Source organism: Caloenas nicobarica, chromosome 2 (genome assembly GCF_036013445.1).
Source record: "Caloenas nicobarica isolate bCalNic1 chromosome 2, bCalNic1.hap1, whole genome shotgun sequence".
In the NCBI taxonomy this organism is placed as follows: Eukaryota; Metazoa; Chordata; class Aves; order Columbiformes; family Columbidae; genus Caloenas; species Caloenas nicobarica.
Genome location: NC_088246.1, coordinates 40,596,096 through 40,621,706, shown reverse-complemented (window position 1 = coordinate 40,621,706; position 25,611 = coordinate 40,596,096). Strand labels below are relative to the sequence as shown.

The window sequence follows — 25,611 nt, the reverse complement described above, 5'->3', positions numbered from 1 at the left end:
ACATTTTTGCTTTGGAAAGAATTGCTAAATCAAATCAAAGCTCTGAAGATGTGAAACCACAGAAATTAAAGCTAAACGTATGCTGAACCCTGTACTCTTGAGTTTCAGTTTCTGAAGAGGGTTGCTGTTCACCAGTTCTGGGTTTTTTTCCACTGATTTGGAGACTTGCAGATATTCAGTAAAATTTGATTACTGAATTCTAGGTGAAGTACCAAATAAACTTTCAGAGAGAGTGAGCTGTTAGAAGAGTGCTCTTCTACCTCAGGCCTTGTCTCTGACCTATATTTCTGTTATAAAAAAACCAGGAGTTAGGAAGCTGGTGTGTCATGTTCTTTGCTGCTGATGTCTTTCCGTGTCTCTCTCTTCTCACCGTTCCCCAGGAGATTTGGACTTTATGCCTGTGTGGGGAAACATGCATATCATCCTTTTCTGTCGAGTGGCTGTATTTGAGACGGTGTCTTTAGAAGCAAGCGGAGTTGCTATTTCTGTAGAAGATGATGTTAAGCGTAATGGTGGTATCGATTTATGCAGAGTTCAGACAACACACACTGGAAATACTGCATACCAGTATAATTAAGATGAAGATAATTCAAATTCTTCACTAGAATAGAAACAGGAATCAACCATTTATAAAAATACCTTTATTTCTACTGAAGGCCTAAAGTAGTTCAGACTGAGGGAACTCCTAATTGTGGTGTTATTACTAGGAGGAGGGTTGTTTGCTCTATGTGTGGGAGTGTGCGTTGGTCTTCGGAAGATGGTATTGACAACATTGTGAGCAGAGATTAGTTGTACGATGGAAATGATTGAGAGGAGGTCAGGGAATGATTCATCAGAGGTCAGGGAATGATGCATCTGCCAACCCGTCCGCTCTTAGCTGCCTGCCCTGGGGCGGCCTGATGCATGGTGGGTAAGGACTGGAACGTATGGGTGCCATAGATCACGAGCCCTTTCCTATGGGCAGTCACCTCTTTGTTCTAGCAGCACTTTTGGTTAGTCCCTGTGTGCATTGGTTCTGGTTTTCAAATATGAGGAATGCTTTCCTCTTTGTGAGGTTGCCTGAGCCTACAAAATCCTGATCTTAACTCTGGTCCCTGTAAAGGTCGCTCGTGTTTTCTACATTTTCTGCACTTGCACAAGAAGGGTACGGTTGTCCCTTGGTTGGGTTGAGGCACGTTGTAAGAATTCATAATAGGGTCAAATCTGTTAAAAACAGATGGTACAATATTTTCCAGAATTTAACTAGTGAAACAAAATCCAGGGAAACACTGTAGAAGAAACAAATAGATGAGTTTTCTAATAATTTTGTAATTTTGTTGCATAATTCTCATGGAAAAATATTTCCTGTCAAGTACCTCTACTCTCTATTACTCACCTACAACTAAGTTGTCTGATTATCCTTAAATCTCTGAATTCAAAGATGCATCTACCTGCAGTCTGCAAAAGTCTGTCCTGTGCTGTTTTGGTAACAGCACTCAGCTGTTCTGGAGAATGTTATATGTTCAAAGCACTCAACAAATATTAGCTAATTAGTCAATTAAATTAAAGCATAGAGTATTCTTCCAGCAGTGTAGAAGAATGTGCTTAGCACACGTTACAGTACCAATAAATGGATTCCAAATCTCTTTAGCAGATTTACGAGATACACTGTACTGTGGTCTGGTGAATACCTTTATATAAATGTCTTAATCCGAGAATTTCACGTTTTATAGTGACTCAGAATTTTACGCCACAAAATGGCTAAATAAATGTAATTTTCTTTTAAAGTCCATGTGACTACTGAGAAGTATATGTATACTTACCTTATGTATTGAAGTTTTTATCATTAAATAGTCTTTTAATTATCATATAGTGATTACTTTTTAAGAAATTTGAGCAATACTCATAAATTAGGTTACAACGATCAGCAGAGCGTACTAATTGCTTTTTTTTTTTTGGTTTGTTGTGTCTTTAGTCTCAGTTTGGGCACAGTTTTGAAAATCTTATCCCTTAAGAAGAGAGAGTACAAAAAGTACAACTATCCTGTCAAAGCTTTATTAATGACTTAAAAAACATCACTTCAGCAGATATGGACGCTATTCTGAATAATACTAGTCATAACAATTATTCAGCAGTTTTTTGGGGAAGACCAGTGAGTCTGAGGACTAAATTATCTTTTCAGACAGAAGAGTTTCCTGCTGTGGTGTATGTTCGGTTTCTAAAATATGATATCCAAAATTCAAACATTAAAATTTATCTAAACATATACCTTTTGTGTTTGGGGCATTCCTTGGATTTGTTTTTCTTTCTAGATAGAAAGCACTAGATTACAGTGATCATGAACTTACCTGCCACTTATCTGGGGTATTTGTGGTATTTTTTCCTAGTGAATTCCTAAGTGGCGGAAAATGGAATAGTCTTCTAATGTGTTTTTCCTTTAAATAGCAAACAAAAGGGAACAAGAGGCTATGAAATATACTGCTGAACTTCCTTTCATGCTAGGCATAGTATCATGCTATCAAAAATACTTTGACATTCAAACAAGAAAAGTTATTTGTCAGTTTTCCTTAAAAGCATGATAATCTCTGAAAAATAAAGTTGGGTAGAAAAGGAAGAGGAGCAGAGGGGGGTGGAATGAAAGGAAAGTGTCTATTAGCATTAGAAATTGTGCTAAGTCAGGAGCCTAGAAAGCATGAATTCAATTTTTACCTCCTACTGCACTTGGCAATTGCATGATTGACTGAAGTGTTTTTGTCCAGATGCAGACAGGAATTATACAAAATTTACAGATACAGTAAAAGGCTTTCGACAAGGTCACTGCTGGCAGCACTGGGGGGTGTTCTGTAAGGTATTTTCCTGAAGCTCCTACAGGTAATGAAGAAAATACAGTCATGCATGTATCTAATTGACCCAACTTCACTGCTGTTTCCAGTGCTAAAATATTATAGTACTTCATAAAGTTATCTGTATGTTGGTCTTATATTCTAATAATAAATTTAATTTAGAGACATTTCTGCTATATTTGAGAGTTCAAAAAGGTTCTGTCTCTGTAGGCACTCTCTCCAACTCATTTTCTTTTTTTAGATGGTGCATATTTCCTTCAGTATACTTTAAGAAAATAATACCTTGTGCAATTGCAGATCTTCAGGCTTCACAATAATGCAATTCTAGACTCTGTTCTTTTTCTGCTTCTAAACTGTGCATTTTGTGCTGGTACAGGATTTAAAAAATTATGAATTAGTCTTAATAAGACTGTTAAGGAAGTACTTGTTCTATGTGATGAAGAATTCTGTGTAATGATTCTGTTTGGAGAAAAGGGGAGTTGTATTTCCCAATATGGAAGCTATTGAGGCTGTTGGAGTAATTGGGAGCGTGGTGGGACAGGACTGTTCTGCAGCCTGATGTAGATGGTCAGCTCCAGATGCAGCCATTTGATATGAGGAACTGGGAGGAAGCATGAAATATAAGTGCTCCAGGAATAAAGCTATCTTTGCAGTATTTTTTTGGGAAGCTTATGTGAAGTGATTAGCAACATTAAGTTGGGACAAGCAAATCAGCCTATTGGAAATGAGGTAAAAGTAGAGTGAGGGACAAATGTAAAAGTGAATGTGGAAACAATCGTGAGAAACTAATGAGTTTTGGTGTGTTGCATAGCCAAGGACATTACATTTGTTAAGAATGTCAACTGCACATTCTCGCCAAGTTTAGTGCAGTGTTGCTCATAAAGAAGAAACCAAATTGAGTATCTGCAGGGAGACAGCACATGGAACTGTCAAGAAAATCTGAGTTTTGACTTAATGAGTTTCCTAAAAGTCAGCCTTATGGTGCTCTCCTTTCTGTTTGTTCTTTGGCATAACCCTGGAGTGCAGTTCTAAGATCTGAATGTTCCATAATTTGTAGAGTTACTGTAATTAAAATGGACACCAGACCTTACCAAGCTAACCTCTACAATAGTGAAGTGGATTTCCTTTAGTTGTGTTTCTTTTTATATATATACACACAACCTTTATTTATTTTTTTTTCCAATTTTTTGGTCTTTGCTTTCACCAATGTACCATTAATAGAGCGGGTTCTTGTTCCATATGGTGGAAACAGAAAGTCCTTGCATGCATGCTCAGAAATATCACTGGTTATGGAGGTTGGTAACGTTATCAAGTGGCTGACTCTGGGGTCTTCTGCTGCTTTCCTTACTCTTGCAAGTCAGTGGAGCTGGAAAGTACAGATCTGAAGGGTGAACTCTGCAAAGTCAGTGTGAGAGGAAAGCTCAGAGATGGAATAGCTTGGTTTTGTTATATTGTTCTATGCCAGAATTTACCATGTTTGATTTTACATTTTGTCAAGGTTGCTGGTTTTTATATCTATGGTGAGCGAAAGATTCCCGGGGGCAGAAATAAAAGGAACTTGGTCATCATTTGTCAGTGTTAATCCCTTTGTTGACAAAATGCTCTCTTGGGAGAAGAAAATCCTGTGCTGTGTTCACAGGTGTGACAAAATACTGAGCCACTGTGAACCTTACTCATATCTGGGCTGTTGGCTGCTTGCTCTCATGTCATACTTTGCCACTGAGGCACCCGTGTTTCTGGTGGGCTTGCTCTTCTAGAAAATCCACCCACCTTCTGATACGTCTTTTGATGGCTGAAATGATGACAGCAGGAAGAGTGGTAGTTGCTTTGTCTACTGCTTTAAACCCGTAACAGCATTGAATGCCTGTTAGTAGGTGATTGTGATACTGGCTGTACTAATTAGCTGTAATATTGAGCACAATCTTGTACAGAACAAAATTTGAAACATAATGACTTAGTGTTGCTTGGGTTAGTGGGCTCAGAGGCTTTTGCACTTCTTTCTCATTAAAATTTAAGTCTGTGCAAGGAAAGTTGAAAGACCATTGTCACTTTTTTTTGTGTAAAAATGTTGATTTTGGCCAAGTTCTTTGGGAGAAAATTTCTAGTGGTTTTGATCCCAAATCATTTGATCAAATGACCCTGTTAATACCTCTTTCAAAAACCTTGTATATATGTATCTGTATATATATGCACATGTATATTATGTATACAGAAGTACCTGCAATAAATGAAACTTTCCTGCCCATCTTGAAGTTATTTATCCAACATAAGGATTGAAGTTAGTTGGCAGGACAGAAAGAAGTGTGCTTTGTGGCAGATGATGTTTCAAAAAAAAGTACCTGTAGTCTCCCAAGTGGGTGGGACAATTACCTTCCTAAAGCCATGTGATTAGTTACTTGTATGTTAAAGACCTTTGAGTTCTTCAATAGTGAAAAAACATGTCTGTTATAAAATAGTAAAGAAATAAATAATGGTGTGCTAAAGGAGGAAAAACAACCCTTCTTGCTGCTTACCTCTGGGTAAAGAGCTTGCAACTGTAAGGGACAGATTATTATTATTATTGTTTTTTCTTTCCTTAAATAACTGCAGATCACTGCAAAAATATCTTGATACAGTAAGAAATATCCAGTATAAAGGATCACTGCCTTGGTTCGTGTGTGAATTCTCTTTGCAATAGAAGCTTCAGAATTTGCTGAAGCAGCAGAAGAGCAGTAATGTGGAATGAGGTTCAGTCAATGAAGAGCGATAAGTGTAGTGATCAATAATCAAGTGATTTGTGAAAGGCAGTTGATGACAGTGAGTGTGTATTAGTTCCAGATGCATGTGTACTGTAGGAGCAGGGAAGGCTGAAGTGGATAACGCTGCTATTCTGCAAGGTAAGCCATTCCCATTTGCTCCTGACAGCAAGTGTTGATTGCAAATGACGTTATTGGGCCGAATTTAAATAATGCTTGGTAAAAGAATGATGATTTTGTCTAAACTAGGGAAATGAGATGTGGGATGGAGTAGTCTCTTGTGTGCAGTGGCTTAGGGGAAGGTCACTTTTTCAGCTGTTTGGTTTTAGGCTATGTTTTTGATGGCTTGGCTGATGTGCAGTGTTTACTCATCATATGCCTCTGTCACAACCAAAATGAAAATGTGTCAAAGATTTCAAATGGATTGCCATCAAAATGAAACAAAAGTAAATGAATGTGTATTGAGAGTTATGTTTTTTTTATCTTGATCGCCCATATTTCAACAGCTTTTCTTCTATTAAAGAAGAAATTTTTCAGGGAAGAAACCAACCTGACAATATCAAGGTTTACAATACAAGTGGTAATTTGACATCGTTTGGATTTTTATTACCTTACAGATCTTCTCAGGAAACTAAAACCAGCTGATGGGTCAGATATTCATTAAATTAATAGTGAATGTATTGCAGCCTTGTGAGTCATACAGTCAGCAATGAGGTTTTAGCTATTGTAATCTTTGTACTTTTTCCATCATTAAATGTCTCCCTTTTCTGATTAGAAAAGCTTTGCAGTCCTGCAAAGCTTTTGTGGTATAAGAAGTTCTTATTCATGCAGGTAATCCCATTAAAATTCCCTGAGACTGCTAGTGTGAATAGTCTGGTAGTCTGGGTCTAAATTAATAGAGGAGTCTTATTTCTATTCTTCTAGAGTAGAGGTATATCAAACACTGGAAGTGCTTTAAGTGTTCTTTAACCCAAGCTGTAAAAGATACCATAAATTTAAAAAGCGACAGTTTCTATAATGCGTAGCAAGAACAGCAGAAATTATGGGGGCTGCTGAGATGCTGAAATCACCAGTGACTGCTGAGATGCTGAAATCACTGTATGAATTTCTAGGTAGAGGAAAATGGATATCCGATTCTGCTTTTCTTGCACTGTTTTTATGCCGATGTAATGCCACTGCTTTCAGTGACTGTCCTCCTGACTTGCACCTATACAAGAGTATGTTTGTCTTGCCGTTTTAGGAAAATGGGTTCAGTTAGATTTCTGGTTTTTCGTGGAAGGAGCACCATGTTCTAAAGTCTGCCAGCAGCTAAGGGTCACTACCCTGTTTCCCTGAAAATAAGACCTACCCCAAAAATAAGCCTTAGCGTGATTTTTCAGGATTTTTGAGGATGCTCGGAATATAAGCCCTACTCCAAAAACAAGCCCTAGTTACAGTTCATTTAAAAAGTCAATTTAAATAGTGCCCAGGCAGCTATACATGTAAAAAAGCAAGCATCTTTAAGAGCAAAAATTGTATAAGACCCTCTCTTATTTTCAGGGAAGCAGGATACTACGCTTGTATTTAACACTTCTCTAACTTCTCTGAAAAAGTTCACTTAGGTTGTACATGTCCAGTGAGGTGCAATGTTTTAGATGATGAGCTTAATCAGAGAAGGTAATTCTGAGATAAAAAGCCTTGAAATATTGGGACATTTAATATTTTGTGAAGTCTTCTAACCTTTTGTCATAAAATAATGTTTCAAAATGAGTTAATTCTGGAAATTTCATATATATTTTATTCAGTAGTCTTAAATGACTTCCCATGCTAACAGATATTTTAATCCAAAGTTGAGCTCTTATTCTGAAAATTTAAGTAGTCACACAAGTCCCATGGATTTTATAAACTTGTCTTATGTTTAATGGAGTTTATAAGCTTCTTCATCTGAATCAGCATGGCTGAAGGAAGAAATTTCGTATGTCTTACGAGGCTTTAAATTCTACCATGCATGACTTCTCAGACGTTTTCGACATTCAGCCTACCCCGACAGGTTGAGAGAGATTGCAGATGGTCAGCGGAGCTGGAAGTATTTTACAGACTCAGCAGCAGTTCTGGTTTTTGCAGATCATAAAGTGCTCGGGCTCCCCAAGAGCAGCAGTTCTGGGTCTGTGCTATGAGCATCTGCCGCGAAGTGCAATAGGAGAGGTACTGCTGTGAAGGTCTCCCAGAGAAGGCTGGAAAGCATCAGCTATCCTACTTTCTGTGTGTGTGTGTGTGATGTTATTCCAGTGCTTTCCATTATTCTTTTTCAGAAATATGTCTCTTAGGACAAAAAATTACTTCAAATCATGTGAGGGTGTTTCAGAAGTAAGTACCGATGCTTTTTAATTATTAGCAACCCGTGCTGTATAAAGCCTAATAAAAAAAAAATGGTGGTGGAATCCTGAAGGACAACTTTGCACAGAAAAGATGTATAAATATATGTATATTTCTGCAAAACTGAAAAACCTTACATATTTTAGAAACCTATTTGGTATTTTAGCAATAGTAAGACTCTGCCATTGATTAATTTGTCCAGGAAGCTCCTGGGCCTCTCTGGTGATTTTCTAGATTTTGGAAGATAATGCTGTAATATCTTGCAAAATCAGCAATTTCAAACAGGGACTGATTTTTACATGCGAAGTGAAGTAGTAGTAGTGAAGTAGTCCCGATGCTGGAGGGGGAGGTATTGGCTGGAAGTCTCCAGCTTGTCCATGTTTTCCTGTATTTCCGTATTTTTATTATTGAGCTGCATATGTTCACGTTGTAAATAGTTAACATATTTAAGAGATCTTGGATCAATAAAAACTTACAGAAATAATTTCAAACACTCTCTGATTACTTGCCGTAAAAGCTAGTTTCATGTAACTTGTAAACAAATTCTCCCCCATTCCCCCATCCTCATTTTCCACACATGGTTCAACAGAGGAATGAATTAGACTCCTGGGAAAGTAGTGCAGTATCTCATTGCTCAGTAAACCCTCTTAGGTCCTGATATGTTTTCCTGGATGTACACTAGCATATATACCCAACCGATGGGACTGTAGCTATGACACCTCGAAAATAACATTTGCATTCACTAGCAGTGGGTCACCTAAATTTATTCCAAATAAAATATAAATCATTCCAGTTTCTATTTTCAATAATTAGATTCTTCTGGGATATTTTTTTGATGCATAAGCATTTCTATAAATTCTTTACATCTAGACACTGTGATGAAAAGATTGTTAGAAATACGTTGCAGACAGTAGGCGTTATGTTAAAATAATTCCGCAGCTGCATAAGTGAAACCTTGTGCTGGTCTGGAGTGACTGTAATGAGTCTTTAGCTGCTCTTGTAACACACCGTGTCGTCCTGGGGAAACACAAAAAAATCCAGATCTCCCGGTTTGTCTTTCAGGTTTTTTACTGATTCATGTCAAGGATAGTCTGGTTTGCTAGACATTAATTTCTAAATCCCTCATATTGATGAAGAGATTGAGGTAAACCTTTTGTTGATATGAAAGAACATGGGGTCAGCCTCAAAATAAGAAACACATTGGCTGTCAAGACGTGACAGAGAATATGCTTTTTAAGTTGCATACAGTATGTTTATACTTCTCAACTAAAACTGCACAGTCTACCCCAAATAAACAAATACTGTAAACTAGCAGAAATTATGTTACTGTTGCCATGATTGCTGTAAATACATCCTCTTTGCTAAGGAGAATGAAATCCAGAGGTGTAAGAATGAGATAAATGACAGTAACTTTCACATGAACTCGCAAAAGCATCTGTTAACCTTTCCAAACACAACAGACTTTCACCTTGATGTGTTTGCATTGCTTGGAAAATGATCTGCTCTCCATTAAATTCAACATTAAATGACCCAGTGGGTATAATGAAGAAATAAAATAATACAAAAATCCCTACACTTGTAAATGCTGCCAGAGCTACCTGAATATTTTATAAAGAGCAGATAATCTGAAAAAACAATTACTTTTGTAGAATTATAAATGATAAGATTCAAATAGAAGCCCTTATTCCTCAAGCTTTTTAAAACACTGGTGTTTATGCAAGTGCATTTAAAGGGAGACAAAACGTTTTGTTTAATCTGGAAATCCATTCCAAAGAATAACTGATTGAAGCACTAAAATTGCTCTTTTACTCTTCTATGTTTCTTTTGGTTTAAAGGCCTTTTGTTTAAAAAAAGTATCCACATAGAAACGCCCTAAAGGAATAGTATAACAAAAAGAGGGGGGAGATTGACTTCTGACTTTTGGCTTTTTTCACATGTGGTAAAATGTTGCTGTTTCCTAGGGCCTGAGAGGGTTTGAGAATTCAAGTCATAGAACTCTGGCAATCTTGAGAAATTATCTTGCCAACAACAAGAAAATAATAATGTCTGAAATTGCTTATATTAAAAAAAGTACAAAACATAAACTTGTGGCATTCCTCCTGAATTGAAAAGAAAAAATATAATTTCTGAATTTTAGTAATCACTTGTTGTGGCTTTTAGTTTCCTTTTCCCCATCATGACTACATTTATTGTCAGTTTATTTTATTTTATTCAGTGTCTGATGGCTGCATTTTATATGCATAACAAAGATCGTAGGGGATGAGCTCTCTGTCTCAAAATTATTGTTCTTTATCCTGCAGTGTTTTGTCGTGACTTGCCTTTTGAGTCTTTTTTCTGTTTCATTTTATAGATGTCTTTTCATCAGCATATTTCCAAAATATTTAACCACAAAAGGAAAAAAAAAAAGTGACTTGTGTTTCTAAAGAGAGAACTTGTCAACAAAAAAGAAATAAACATTAATGGGAACTTAAGGATGTTTTAAATATTACCTACTTGGATACAGTGGTAGTTAGTGGTTGTTTTGGAGTGTTAAGATCCAAATATACTTATCTGCAAAAATTAGTTGCTTGTTATGCCCAAAATGTTATGCTCTTGCTTTCTGCTGAGATATAAAGATTTGACTGAGTATTTAGGTACTAGGAAAACTAAACATCTCTAAGATGGAATATGGCACTTACAGGGTATCTGGATGACAGGTTGTAGGCTGATTTCACATCAGGGAGTTGATCCAGATGAAAGAGGTGATTTTTATTTATGAAATAAAAAGTAATTCCAATACCTACTAAATTTCAGTAGTTCTGTAGAACAAGATCGGTTGTTGTCTTTTCCTTTTGCACATCCTTTTTTCTTTACACCTGTCTCTGGACCTTGCTAAATGGCCTAATTTAAACCTTTTAAATTCAAATTTAATTTTAAATTTTAATTTTAAATTTTACATTAAACCTTTTGGACCTTTAAAACCTGTACTGACTGCCTACCCTCTCAGAAATAATGCTAAACCTAAGGTGTTGGTCTAGCAGAGGCAGTCCAAATGGCAGTCAGACACTTCTGTGCCTTCTTTTGTGAGCCCAGCCAACTCAGAGTGCTGTTGATAGGGCTTTCAAGGCTGTGAGTCAAATTCCCAAATGCGGAAATTGGGAATACAGAAAAGCAATACATGTCAGGGTGTGCGGTAACAACAAATTTTCTTGGTAGGCTGAGCCTTCCCAGCTTTTCTGGCTCTGCTTTGTGCCATTTTAACTGTTGCCTTCTGTAATGGGTCTGTACCATGAGGTACCGCCGATGGAGAGGGAGGCGAGGCAACGCAACAGCTTGCTGTACCTGCGTGGGAAGAACATCCCTCAGGGCCTGGGCACCAGACACGTAGCTGAACCTGTGTCTTTATTTGGCCCCATTTTAGGTAGAAATCTTTGCCTTCGGGAGGAATGTCTCTGAAAACCAGTTGGATAAATAGCAGTTGAAGGAGTTTTCATGGCTTGGCTCTGGCTCTAAGTCACCACAGTAGTGCTTCGCAGATTTTAGAAGCCGATGTTTGCAAATTAATTACTTGGCCTTTAAATAGTTCCAAACCACCCAAAGTGCTCCATTATGTTAGCACAGGCTTGAGAAATAGCTATGTATTACTAGCTAATTGAATAACATATGGTGTTGATTAGTGCTTAGCTCTTTTTATAGAACTCAATTAAAAAAATGACTGCAGTATATTTTGAGACTATGAGATGTCTGCTGGTTGCTTCTGGCATGAGGGAACTGCTGAACCAAGTAATCATGAACTTTTTCTGTTTAGTTCATCTATAAGTTCCTTCCATGGTACACGTGGCCATGACAGGAGATAGTCTGGAGTCTGTTCCTTTGCTGCAGTATTGAAATGCAGCCTCTCCTGAAAGATTTAAGTGCTCTCCCGGCAAAACAAAACAAAAGCTCGGGCTTTTATTTTCTGTGCTATGGCTCAAGGTATACGAATAAATGATGACCTTATTTGAGAGAGATAAAAATCTATTCTTACATGGTTCAGTTTGTAAAGATGCAGTTCTTGGGAGGAGTCCCAAGATACAGATATTAAGTTATAAAGCCCTCCAACCTCAAATAACCTCAGTCTCCTTCCACCTCATCATTCCCCCCTCCCTCAGGCAATAAACATGTGGGGAGAACCTCCCTTTATTTATTTCACTTGATGCAGTTTTTGAGCAAGAGATTATTTTCCTCTTTAACTTTGCAAAAAACACCTGAGATGATGATGATTATGATTATCTTATTATTCACATAGATGACTCAAGTGGTATAACAGCTAGCAGCAGCGATCAGATAGAGAGGAGCTGGAAGGGTATGGCGAAACAATAAACAGGAAAATAAGGTGTTCCTCTCCCTGACCTATCTTTTTTTTTCTCCTAAGCTACATGGATTTTTTGAAGAGAAAATTTGGTAACTGTGCACTGTGTGAGACAGACAGCAACAAGATGTACTGACTTCTGTCTGCAATTTTGATACTGACTAGTAATTTAGCTCTTGAGTGTATGACCTGACAAATTCTTCCTTGCTTTTTTAGAAGCAAGTGATGATAATTCTTTCAGTCCTAAAACTCTTAGTAGAGAAACTTACCAACAGCATAAAATTACTTAATGCATGTATTCTGCATATTTTCACATCAGCTTTTATTGTATTATATACTATTTTGCATTTAGTTTTCATCTGAAAGAAAACAAAATCTGAAGGACTCACAACAAAGGGAGGTCCAGAAAAATCAATTATTTTAAAAAAGCCTTTCCAATCCCAGTTGGTTCCCGTTCCACAGTAGCTCTTCCGCTGAAATGACATTCATTCATCCATCCAGAGAAAACAAATGAGTCCTGCAGCGAATCATGAAGATTACTCGGGTCATTTTGGAATGAGCTGCATTTCAGAGATGCAGTGATTTCACCATGAGTGCCCTTTCACCGTTTTCCCATTGTATGTTTGTAACCGCCACAGCAGAAACGTGTCATAGACCATTCATGACCTAAGTTGCTCTGAGTTCAAACCCAGGAGCAGGTGCAGCCCGGATCAAAACTGGAAGGCTGTGGTGTCAGGATCCCATCATCCAGTGATAATGGGGGTAGAAGAAGGAAAGCTATTTTATTTTTGTGTTCCTGATCGTTCCCTCAGGCTGCCCTGCTCCCTCCATCCATGTGTAAAAGAGATGGCAATATGCTCATTTTAAGCTGCTTCCAGGAAGAAATTTCTAGAGCTAATTTTTTTTTCAGTGAGGTCAATCTAGAGGTTGCAAAGGCAAGTTAGCTGTCACTGTCTTCTTGGTAAAGGGATCACAGGTAACTGATGCAGCAGAGATGCAGCCGTACCTTCACAGGTAAACAGGAAGACTGCAGCCTACACATACCCGATTTCAAGGAGGGTCCTGTCACATATATTGGCTCACAGTGTGGAAGAGTTTCTCAAAAGGCTGACACAAAGGCCATCCTGCTACCATGAATGTCATCAACCAGTAATGTCCTGTCATCTGAAAGATATAGCACCTAACTTGTGATGTTAAAAAGGATTGGAAGATTCCAGTCATTACCACAGGGCTTTTTGTGTAGTGTGCTGACAACATTCCCCCAAGATGTGAAAACTGACAAGGTGATAATTAGAGAGAGGACCTTGATAAGTGATTGATTTTTTTTTTAAATGATTTTTTTTTTTTAAATATTCTTCTGGCAACAGTTTCTTTGAAAGCAGCTGCTATGTGTTGGTATCTGTTATCTGTTGATATTGGAAAACCAGGATTTATTATTACCTGCCAAAGTTCAGCCTTTTTAGTGTTTGAAGAGGCCATTATGTCAGGCAGTGTGAGACTCATCCTATCTAACTTGACATTTACAGCATAGGCATCTGCAAAGAAAGGGAAATGCATGTTTCCAAGAACAAAACACCCGAGTTTATAATTTTAGTGTACTTTATAGGAAGATGACTCTTTCCACTGGCCCTGTTGATGAGATTGACAGTGGCCGCAGAGTCCAGGGGTGACTAACAGACAGAAGCATCTGCATCTTTGATGACTGGCATCTGAGTGCCTTTGCCATTTTCATAGTTTTGGTATGAAATATTAGAAATCTCTGGATAATGTAATTAGTGGACATTTGTCCTTCATGCCCAATCTGTATTTTCTGTCCTTCAACTATTACAGGCAATGTATTAGTCATAGTGACCTGTTGGGAGGTGGCTTCTTCCAAAGAGAGATTATTTAGGATATACTGTGTCATTCATCAGTGGCAAATGGTCTGTGTTGAGCACAACTGACTTATCTGCACAGTGGTCTCTTACTCTGGGATTCGTATACTCTACTAGTCTCTTAAATGAACCAAATGTATTTGACTATTATGTACACTGGGATAGTTCCACACTGACAAGACAGTCTGGAAAAAAAAAAAAATAGTTCTAACACAAATGAGCAACTTTTCCATATCCTTGAACAGAATGCATGCTTTTATCTTGTGTTTAAGATGGTAAGGATTGTTTCATGGGAAAGATGTAATTTCTAATCCCTTACATTCAAGCACATTTCAGAAGAGAAATACCCAGGCAGTAGCTGTATTAGCTAAGCCAGCAAACACCCCAAAATGTAGTTGTGCTGGTGTTCCACATGGGATGGTTTTCTACTACAAAAAGCTATAGTGTCATGCAAAGTTCATTTTGCTGGTAAGCATCATTGAGCCAAAATTGAGTTCAGAGCTCCAAGGAAAAGAAATGTAAGCATTTATCCGCAGTGCTATTTAAATTGGCTTGAAATTTTGAGTTCTTGGTTACCTTGCTCATTCATTTTTAGTTCACTGCAGTCTTCCTTAGGGCTCCTAAAGGTTGAGAAGTTAGCTTTCTTTTAGGAGGGGAAAAAACCCAGTTATCTGCAGAAGTGATGACTGTTTATATAATATGCAACCAGTGCAGTCTAGATGAACTCTATAATGTAATGTCAGGAAAGGAGGGTTTTCATTTAATTCCTATCCATTTCCACATAGGATCAGCAGTTCAAACTGATAAAACATCGATAACAATTAAAAATTGCTTTTAAAATTAAGTTTATAATGTTTTCTTGTAACCATATTCAATGTAACTTCCCAACAGAATAAATTAAGCATTCCTTCCCTTGCCCCCACCAATCAAAATTGCTGCCTAAACATTTAATTCCAGAAAATAGGTGTATGCAATGATGCTGGCATGAACTGAAAGTCTGTGTGCTGCTTTGCACGAATTACTCTGCATCTGCATTAGTTGAAACACTGGTGGATCTTTTACAAGATTTCAGAAACTTGATTTTTTTTTCTTTTCTCTTAAATTACTAGCTGGAGTAGTAAATTGTATTTTAAAAGTATCTCAGCAAGTTATGCTCAGTTGAATATCTCCTCCTTCTTTATCCTTTGCTATCTTTATCCTTTTCTTTTAAGGAACATGAATGTTTTAATCCTAAACCTCTTCTATTTTCCCATGTTCGGGAATTTTTTTTTTCTCAAACCATTTGTGTCCAGTCTACATACTGACTACTGAATGCTGACTTACAGCATCAGTTCAAGTGGTTTGCACAGGTGTGTAATATTTCGCCTTAGTCCTTTAGTAGTGTCATTGCATATTCAGAAATCACTGTGTATCGGTAAAGGAAATGGTGGCAGACTAGTTTAATATGTATTCCTGAAACTTCTGTTTTCCTAATTGTCACTTTGTCTGCAGTTATAAATTATCCCCTTCTTCCTCCAGATTTGAGACATGGCAGTACTCAAAAAAGTGTTGGCAACTCTAGTGCCATCACAGCTTTCTCATGAAAGTGCAGATCAAATAGTAGATGCTGAAATCATTTATTTCCAAGATGTAATTTCCCTTATTTACTGTGCCTTTATCTAGTGTGCATTTTATAATTTCTCTTTCTGGAATGAGATTAGAATGCAAGACAGAAGTATTTTATATGCCAAAAATAAGACTCTCATAGATTAGGCTGTGTTGATTGGAATATTAGTGGGATGCTATAACATGCTAAACCAGTTTATTAGGCTGCTAGTTTATCTGTGTAAATGTTTCAAAAAGAATTAGACATGTGTACACATAGTGTACAATGTTGGTTTAATTTACTAGATTATATTTGCTTACAAGGTTTTACATCTCGGTTAGAAGATCTATTTTATTAATCTCATACCTATATGACTAGCACTATAGATCCAGAGATACATTGTACTTGTAATTTTAAATTCATACTGCTCTCTAGTGGGGAATGCTTTCAGTGCAAAAGATTATATATACTAATGTACAGCATGTATATAAACTGGGATTTCTGAAAAGTTACTGTCACCTAGAGTAATTCAGTAAAACTAGTGCTATCATGTTAGCTCTTTAATCCGTGTAATACTTTGATTAAATACTGAATTTCTTAATTTAAAAATATTTTAAATCGATGAGTATAGTTCTCTTTGGAGTGAACAATATCTCTAGCAAACTCCAGAAGACTAAGAGGTTGATGGATTGCTGCTGCTTCCTCAGGAGAAACCTCTTTCTTTGTTTAGGAGAAATACACTATAGATCTGCTGTAGAAAAACCTCAGGTTTTTTCCCAAGGTTCTGCAGCCTCATAGTGCTTAATGAGACAGTTGTAATTTGTCTGAAAAAGTTCCTATCATCACTGTTGGTTTAGTATGTTCGATTTTAATAAATAACTACTCTTATGCTGCTGCTTTTTTCTTTAATTTTGCTTTGGAATGAATTGTTTAGCTTGCTTTCTCGTCTCTTGCTTTAAACAGCTAAAATTGTAGATAACAGAGTGGACTATACACAAAAGCTGAAATAATAATACTGATCGAACTGGTTGAGTGAGGTTTTAGTCTACCACAAATGCAAAGCTCCTCTCAGAACTGGGTCTCTACTTTCCTAAATAAAATAGGGTTTAGTTAGCATAAAAGAACACAATACTAATTAGTAAGTCTGAAAACTGAGATGGAAAGTTTTGAATATTGATAGTTTTTAGATTTGCATCTTTAGATAAATTTATCTTTATGATTTGATTGGAAAGCAGTAAATGTGTTTAAATCCTTGAGAGGACTGGCAGAACATTTAGCTGATGAAATCTACGAGATTTGAGGCTCTCTCAAGAATGTTTTGCAGTATTTTGATGTAATTAGACCCAAATCTGAAGGCTTGTTTAGACTTATTTTTAGATGCTGAACCTTGTCTGGATCTGGGATAAAAGGCGTCTGTAGCACATTTTCTTGTGTTGCTGCAATCATCTTTTTTGTCTCTAGGTTGACTGATTTGTTAGTTAGAGGCTAAATAGTATCATTGTATTTAAGGCTGCGGTGATTTTGTCACTTAAAGTACAGATTAGGTTCTTTGGCCAGAGCTTCGTTTATTCAGTAAGTCTGGGAGAACAAGCAGTGTAAAGATTTATATGCTATATAAATGTCTCATCAAGATGCTAAATTGATATTACATTTTGCACTTCTTGAATAGTAAGTTAGGATTGCAGTGCACAAAGCACTTCTTCACCTGTGCCATTTCTGCTCAACTTTAATCACAGAAGGTCATGTTTACATTGGTTTCACTTGAAGTTCTGCAGATGGGATTACCTTATTTCTGTAGTTGTTACAGTTTGCTGTTAGATGAATCTAAGTTAACTATCCTTGAATTATAGTCCTGGTTTGTAAAGATAAGAAACTAATAGAACATGTTTATTGTTTGTCTTTGAACTAGTCTGAACCAGACGAGTTATGAAATGATTAGACATGGGCTTGAAAGCATTCACAGGAAGCTAAGAGGAGATGACTAGGGGTTGCTAAATACCTAATTAATGAACTCAAGACTGAGGTCTATGCATTTAAGCTTACCTGAGTAAAATATTAGGAGGGTTATTTTTTCTTCTATTAAATGTTACACTTCAAAATATGTAAATATGGGAAACAGAGACTAATTCTCTTTCTCCCCTCCTCTTTTTTTTTTTTTTTCCCCAACTTGAGAAATACATCTTGCATTTCTAAGTGCTAAAACATCTTGGAATTTGTACGGATTAGCCAAGTGCAGTATTTGTTGGAGTGCATGTAATGGAACTTAACAATAGGTTGTTGTTCACGTAGACTTTAATTGACCTTTTTATTGTATATTTTTTATAAAACAAATAAAAATGTGATACTTATGAATTTAATCCTAGAGAGGATTGTAAGATATTTCTGCTGTAATAACTACCTGTATTTCTGTGGTGGATTGAATTTGGCTGGCTGTCACAGCCCCACCCAGCCACTCTCTCACTCCCTTGCTGCATCAGGATGGGGAGGGGGAAATAAGATGGAAAAACTTGTGGGTTGAGGTAAAGACAGGGAGAGCACTTACTAGTTACCATCATGGGCAAAATAGATTCAACTCGAGGAAAATTAATTTATTGCCAATTAAAATAGAGTAGGATGGTGAGAAACAAAGACAAAACACTGAAACATTTTGCTGCTCTGCCCACCACCCTGCCCTCTCCTCCCTCCCTTTCCTTCTTCTCGGGCTTAACTTCACTCCTGACTCTTCTGTGCTACTCTCACTTCCCCAGATGGTGCAGGGGGATGGGGATTGGGGATTATGGTCAGTCCATATCACTTCATCTCTGCTTCACCTTTCTCATCACGCTGTTGCCCTGCTCCGTCATGGGTTCCCTCCCATGGGATATAGTCCTTCACGAACTGCTCCACTGGGCTTCCTTCCCATGGGCTGTGATTCTTGAAAAAGTGCTCCAGCATGAGCCCTTTCCATGGGGTACAGTCCTTCAGGACTATTCCAGCACAGATCCCTCACAGGGTCACAGGTCTTGCCAGAAAATCAGCACCTGCGCAGGCTCCTCTCCATGGAACACAGCCTTGGCCAGGAGGCCTGCTCCTGCATAGCCTCTCCATGGGCAGCAGCTTCCTTCAGGGCATGTCCACTTGCTCTGGTGTGGGGTCCTCCCCAGGCTGCAGGTGGATATTTCTTCCACGGGCTGCAGGGAGTCAACCTGTGTCACCGTAGTCGTCACCATGGTCTGCAGGGGAAACTCTGCTCCAGTGCCTGAAGCACCTCCTGCCCCTTCTCTTCCACTGTCTACAAGGTTGTTTCTCACATTTTTTTCAGCTGCTGAACAATGTGTTTACCCTTTCTTAAATATCACGGAGATACCATACCTGTGGCTGATGGGCTCAGCTTTCAGCACTGGTGGGTCAGTTTTGGAGCCATTTGGAACTGGCTGTCCCAAGCATGGGACAAGTGCTTGGCCTCGTCTTAGAGAGGCTGCCCTGCAGCCCCCACTGCCAACACCTGGGCCCCTGCGTCCAATACAGTTTTCCACTGAAGGTGACAATTGTCAGGAGCTTCCTCTAGACCTTGCTGAGATTTCTAACTTAGCATTTGTAAGGTTGCTTTTCGTAGGATAATTCTTAAATAAATGAAGAGTTAAGATAAAAATAAGTAAAAAAATCAACCAAACAAAAAATCCCTGTGACAGGTTGCTTCCAGTGATCGATTTAATAGTACCCCTGAACATTTGAAGACTTTCTCCTGAGTGGCTGTGAAGTTACTCAAGTTACACAGCAGAACTGAAAACCATGAACAGAAAGCAAGACATGAGTGGAAATGTAGCACTAAAATATGAACATGCAAAGAATGAACCTGCCTTTTTGTTGGTTTCAGATGTAGGAATCTTGTGTATATTATTATTTTATTACTCATCAATTTTCCCTCCTGTGTTGTTGTTTTGTTTTCTTTTTCCCCCCAGAAAATATGAAGAAGCCCTGGAGCCCTGATTTACCAGTTGATAACCAGTCATACAATTCAGATTTCACGTCCGTCCCAGACAGGGAAGGTGAGAAAGAATTAGCACTCGATGGCACTGAAGAAAAGAAGGAAAGAGAAAAGAAACATACCAATTTCACTTTGTGTAATGTTTGTAACATTCAGCTGAACTCTGCTGCTCAGGCACAAATCCACTACAACGGCAAATCTCATCAGAAGAGGTTAAAACAGCTCAGCAATGGAAATCTCAAAAGTGACAATGGTAAGCATTAAAATATATATACCTTTCGCTAAGTTTTGAGCTGAGAATTGCAGCAATGTGCAGTAATGACATTATATACAAGTCTAAGCATTTTTTTTATTCAGTCAACTAATCCTGTGAAATTAAGGCAAATGTCCTTGTTGACTTCAGTGCTTGGAGTCATTCCTAGCATGAGTATCTGGCAAATAGCTAGAGGTATATATACTGTCTGTTGTTACAAGTGATTTTATATTTCGTTTACCTGATGATGTTGTTTCAGATTCTTTCTCATTCCATTTGCATTTTGATGGTTTTCAATATCATCAGTGATATTCTGTATTTTACGGTCTAATAGAAAGGTTATACTTGTTAGAGGTGTGTTTGCTTTTAATGAATGTAAGGCAGTTGCAAAATAAATTGAAACAAGTATATTACACAGAACAAATACATTCCCAAACTCATTTCCCTTTAGTTCGCTTCTTCAGGATTCAACCCATAGCTAGCGTAAGTCTGTTTAAAGATCATGACTGAAGTCCGACTGAAGTCCAACAGAGATGGAACAAAGGTTATTTTGATTTTAATTGATTTCATTGACAGCTTTGGGAAAAGTATTTTTTAGTAGGTGGCATGATTTCCTATTGTAAGAGGGAATTGTATGCCTTGAAGAAAAACATGTTTGTGGCTTTATGTACAAAAGTAGATCAGGTAACAGAAGGAAATGGTGGTCCTTGACAAAAAAAAAAAAAGAAAAAAATTACTATGTTACAGTTTTCTCAATTTCATAGCAGGTGGTACTCAGCTTTGCTGTACTATGGGTAGCATTGTGCTGTATTATTGTATCTGATTCTATGTGCTGTGTCATAGGAATGATAGTCTTAATATGATGCACTTAGGACTTTCAGGCTTTCTTTCTTCAGACCAGGCATATTGCTTAATATTTTGTGCCATGAGTTGCTTCCTGCCACATCTGCAGAAGGATATACAGAACACTAATCCTTAGGACCTTAGAGGTATTTTTAATAATCTGTGCTTTGTCTTGGCTTTAAGAGTTGGGCTATGTTGCTGAAGTGTTTTAGATGCGAATACTTTGCTATGTACGTGGTGTTGCTCATTTCCTTAAAACAACACAAAAAACCCCCGTAACACTGAACAACACAAATAATTTTGTATTTAAGTGGCAGGACTATAATGTTTGGCACTGTTCAGACTTAGGAAGAATACCACTACCATTAGTAAGAGCTGTGAACATGTGTAAAGATAGATTGGTTTCCTAATTGATTGAAAGTGCAATATGATTATCCACAAATGCATTCCTTTTTGTAACCAAATAAACGCAACCTAATGTTATTGCTATCTTCAGTCAAGGTAAAATTGTTTTATTGTTAGTATTAACACAACAATTTGGCTAATAATAGAAAGTGGTTTTGGCAGTTCATTTTTCTGCTCTAATCCATTATAATAAAAGAACTAGTAATTAAGCGAAGGGCTTCAATCATGCTTCAGCGTTTTTATTCTAGAGAGGATTGATGTAGTAGTATAGCGGCATGTTTCCTATTTTCTCCTTAAAAGTATCCCTATGTCATGTGTACCTGCATCCATTTGTAGTCAGAAGATAGCTGATTGACTATCTAGCACTTTGTTTCAAATGCAGTCATTTTGGGAGGTCGCCTGAAACTTTTTAAATCTGGCAGGTCTTTGAGTGTCTTCAAAAGTAGCACTCCACTGAGAGAATAACATAGCGAAGAGCCTAAGGAAGTGATTTTTCCCATGTCACCAAAATTTGAGATTTCATTTTTTTAACTGAACATTATGTATGAAATAGAGACCAATATTAAATATTTCTTGCTAGAAGTTAGGACTGAATTAGAACTGAATGTTTGAGTAACCACCCTCCCCGCACTTTGAACAGAGTCTCTGGTTGAGATCCCTCTTCAAAGTCAAGTAGAAACCAGAACATGACAGACCTTCTGCAATAATATGTTTTGTCAAAACTAGTATTAAATCTGAAATATGGGCAATGCTTTTTGGATGGATGATCGCTTCGTTGATGAGACCCCAGCAAGTTCAAGTTACGACCATAACTGAAAAAAAAATATGGCTTGACCCTTTCAGTTTGTCAAGTGCACACAAATGACTCTTTCTGAAGGTCACTGGTATAACTGAAGTCACTGTAAAACATGCACAGTACTGTTTATTCAATGTATGTCAGTAGGTTACTTTACTTATGAGAATGGTATTTCTTGTGTAGAAGTCTGGTTGTCACAGAAGACAGCTTTTGTGCTCCATGTCCAGGTTAATGTTCTAATCATTCTTGAGACTAAATTCTGCTGTAAGTTAAAACTAAGCAAGGGCTCTGCTTTGAGATTGTCTTCTAAGGCTTCGTCATCAATAGTTATTAATTCTGTCTCAAGTCGAATGAGTGAAGTGCTTGCACCATGCACAAGTAAACCCCATTTCCAAATACAGTGATTCATGGATTGTACTATGGGTTGTATTAACATAAACCTTTGCAAAGTTGTGTGTTCACTTGGAACTGACATACGTGGAAAAGTTGGGAAATATATGGGAACTGTGACTTGTTTTGTTTCACCTCTGAATTATTCACAAAGCAGGATGGGTTTGTGTGTTTTATATCACAGGGGTAATAGAAGTGGAGGATTGATTTTTATAATATATGTTCCCAAACAATTTGCAATGGACTGCTGACCAGAGGTAGGGTTCAGCTGTATTACCCTTTGACTATGTAATTAAAGCTGTCACTCTATAGTCATCATCTTCAAACTGTGTGAAGTAGCTTTTATCTGCTGGACATAAATAACAGAGCAAGTTACTATACTTGAATATCTCTGCATAATTTCATAAGGTAAGTTGCTTAAAGTGCAGAGCCTATTAACCTCTGCAAATACATAATAAATAATGAGCATTTCTTTTCTGCTGTATTGGTATCTGTACTGAATTTGAACAACCCACCAGATTTTTTCTAAAAAGTTTTTCTAGTTGCCTATCTGTCAGCTTGTCAGCTTTACAGTTTGATACACACTTGACGCCTTCCTGGGGCAGAGCAGCCTCAGAACAGCAGACTGCGCAGAGTCACAAAAATGATGTGAACCCATTGCTTCTTGTGTCATTACTCGGTACAGTGGTTTGTGATGGCTTAACGGGACATGGTGAGACATCAGCACTTCTGTTACTGAACTGTATGTACTTGGGAATAACACAATTTTCTGTGTTCCTTCCTCATAATAATTGCTTTTTCTGTCACTTAAAAAGGTTCATACTTTCCTCGTTACACCCTATAATATATTCTTCTTGCTGCTGATTTTTTTTGCCTTTCTACCCTCCTACATGCAGAAATAAGGTGCCAAACAAGTCAGTGGAGATTTTGAGTAAGTTTTCGAATTAAAAAAGGGCAAAATGTGTTTCCTATCTGGTCTGCCAACATTGCACCGCTTCTCATAAAACCAGCCTGGATGCTGTGGGAAGAAGTGATGTCTTGTGGGAAATGGTTTATTCTGACCGGCAGGAGTAAAACTCATGTTTTTACTGACAGAATGGAAAAATAACTGTGGATGCAAATGTGTAGCAATACCAGTGAGAAATCTGATATTACTAAGATTTTATGTAAACCAGAATTTCCCCTGTGCTTTCTTTTGTGTAAATTGCTGAATCATCATGAATGAATGTGGCATACTTAAGACAAAAACTAAAACTGCTTTCCTCTGCAACATTTTCTACAATATATGAGAAAACAATAATGAAAGAGCTGAGAAATGCCCAAAAATTCATAAAACTACTTTAACTTTAAAAATTGATTTCTGAAACATTGTTCTTTTGAAACATGAGAGCCAGTGAGGCATTTGGCAGTAGTTTCTTTATCTAGCGCTCTGAATTTATAACCCAGACAAAAAAACTATCCAGTTTAGTGAGTTTTATTTACTTTCTTTTTAACTAAACCTGCCCACAGCTTCTTTTCAGTGAAATTTCATCTTAGTAAAATTTTATTATGCTGTGAATAAGGACAGTGAGTGCATGGAAGAAGGAGAAGAGATCAGAATTAAATATGCAAAAAGCAAATCTCTTAATTCAGCACTAGATATTACTTAAGAATGAATAACAATTTAATTGTTATAATTATACTGAAATATATGTTAAAATATGAGCAAAATCTGTTTCACGCATTTTTATCTGTTCTTCTCAAGATAAAGCAAGAAGTTGCACCATGACAGCTATTTTGGTGTTTTGTCGTTGCAAACTTTTTTTTTAATGTCATGTTCTGCTGCAGAGCCTCATGGCCAGTTAACAGTAAATCCAGTATGAGTTATCCTCTGGTTTTAAGCCTCTGGTTTGTGGATCATAGATGCCGGTATTTTGTAAAGAAGCACAGCAGGTTCCTTCTGGGTATCCTGTAATACCTCTCAAATGTCAAAGCTGGAGATCTCTGGACAAGTAGGACTGGCTGAAGGCAGTGTGGTGTCACTTCCACTGCTGCCAGAGGTAAATCTTTCTTCTTATTCCAAAGCACTTGTCTGTTTTCATCATGTTCCTATTCCAGTTAGTGAACTATTGAGTTTCTGCTTTCAAGAGCACTTTTACAAGCAAGATAGTCTTTTAAAACACTGGTATTTGCAGAATTCATTTTTTTATTATATTCAGTAATGTAATAGCCACCATATATGACATCATAGTTCATCACAAAGTTTTATCACAAGGTAACTTGTTTGTCATTGAATGAGTTAAGAAAGAGCCAGTTCACACCAGCCACATGCATGATGTTCATATTTCCCCTGATAAGCACAGTACAATCCACTTGGCTTTGTGAGTATACAAAAAATGATGGATGGATGGTAACTGTGGACAAACTCTTTACATGTGTGCATTGCAAGCTTCCTATAGTTAAATGAATGCTACCTGTTACAAATAAATACAAAGGGGCATGACTAAATTTTAATAGAGACCAATCAGGTAAACTCTATCCTTGTAACAAGTTGTGGGGAGTCTGGGGAGAAAGTTTAATGGGTGCACCTGGAATAACTTCAATAATGCCATGCAGCCACAAAGGTAACATACATTTTAACAGTCCCCCAAAACATTATTTTGGATTTGAGGAGGAGAAATTCATAGTAGTTAAACAATTTTTAATGTAGTGTATCTAGTATTTGGTCCACTGAATAGCATGACAGAATGAAAAAAAAGATATGAACCTAGTAAACTAGGTTTATTAATTATGATTCATTCTTCAGAAGCTGGAGGATAACTAGAAATTGTTGTTCATCAAGTGCACTTACGAATGTGCTTATGTCCTTTCTTGAACTATGACTTCAGTCTCAACTGGTAAATTCCTTTATTTTCTACCGTCTTAGGTGACAACTGAATAATGCCTATTTTGGCAGTTTATGAATCAGACTGTTTAACGTATGTGAAGAGTCTCAACCATCAGGAACATCTGCCCAGGGTATAAACAAGCCTCTACCTGTAGACTCAAAAAGTTACAAACAAATTTGGTTTGTTCCAGTTTTCTGCCTGAATATAAGACTACATATGTTCTCTTTTAATATCCCCATGTGTAGGGAGTGCCCTACTTTTGGGTACCATCTCCAAAGCAAGATGTTTAGCAAATTGTTGGCATCCATAGGACATGAATGTCCATGAGAAATTCTACAACAGTGTTGGACAGCTGAAACGAATTCAGAAGTGGATCCTTACTTTGCTGC

General features: G+C 37.4%; 1 protein-coding gene across 2 annotated transcripts in view; it reads left to right on the top strand.

Moving 5' to 3' along the window:
• ZNF385D (zinc finger protein 385D) overlaps window positions 1-25,611 on the top strand; it is a 428,288-nt gene that overhangs the window by 65,202 nt on the left and 337,475 nt on the right. Inside the window, exon 2 of one of the 2 annotated variants that reach the window (XM_065630222.1) lies at window positions 19,643-19,921. The exons of the other annotated variant lie outside the window; for it this stretch is intronic. Coding sequence (XP_065486294.1) covers window positions 19,643-19,921 — 279 coding nt within the window. The remainder of the gene's footprint in view (window positions 1-19,642; window positions 19,922-25,611) is intronic. 2 annotated transcript variants of the gene reach the window in all.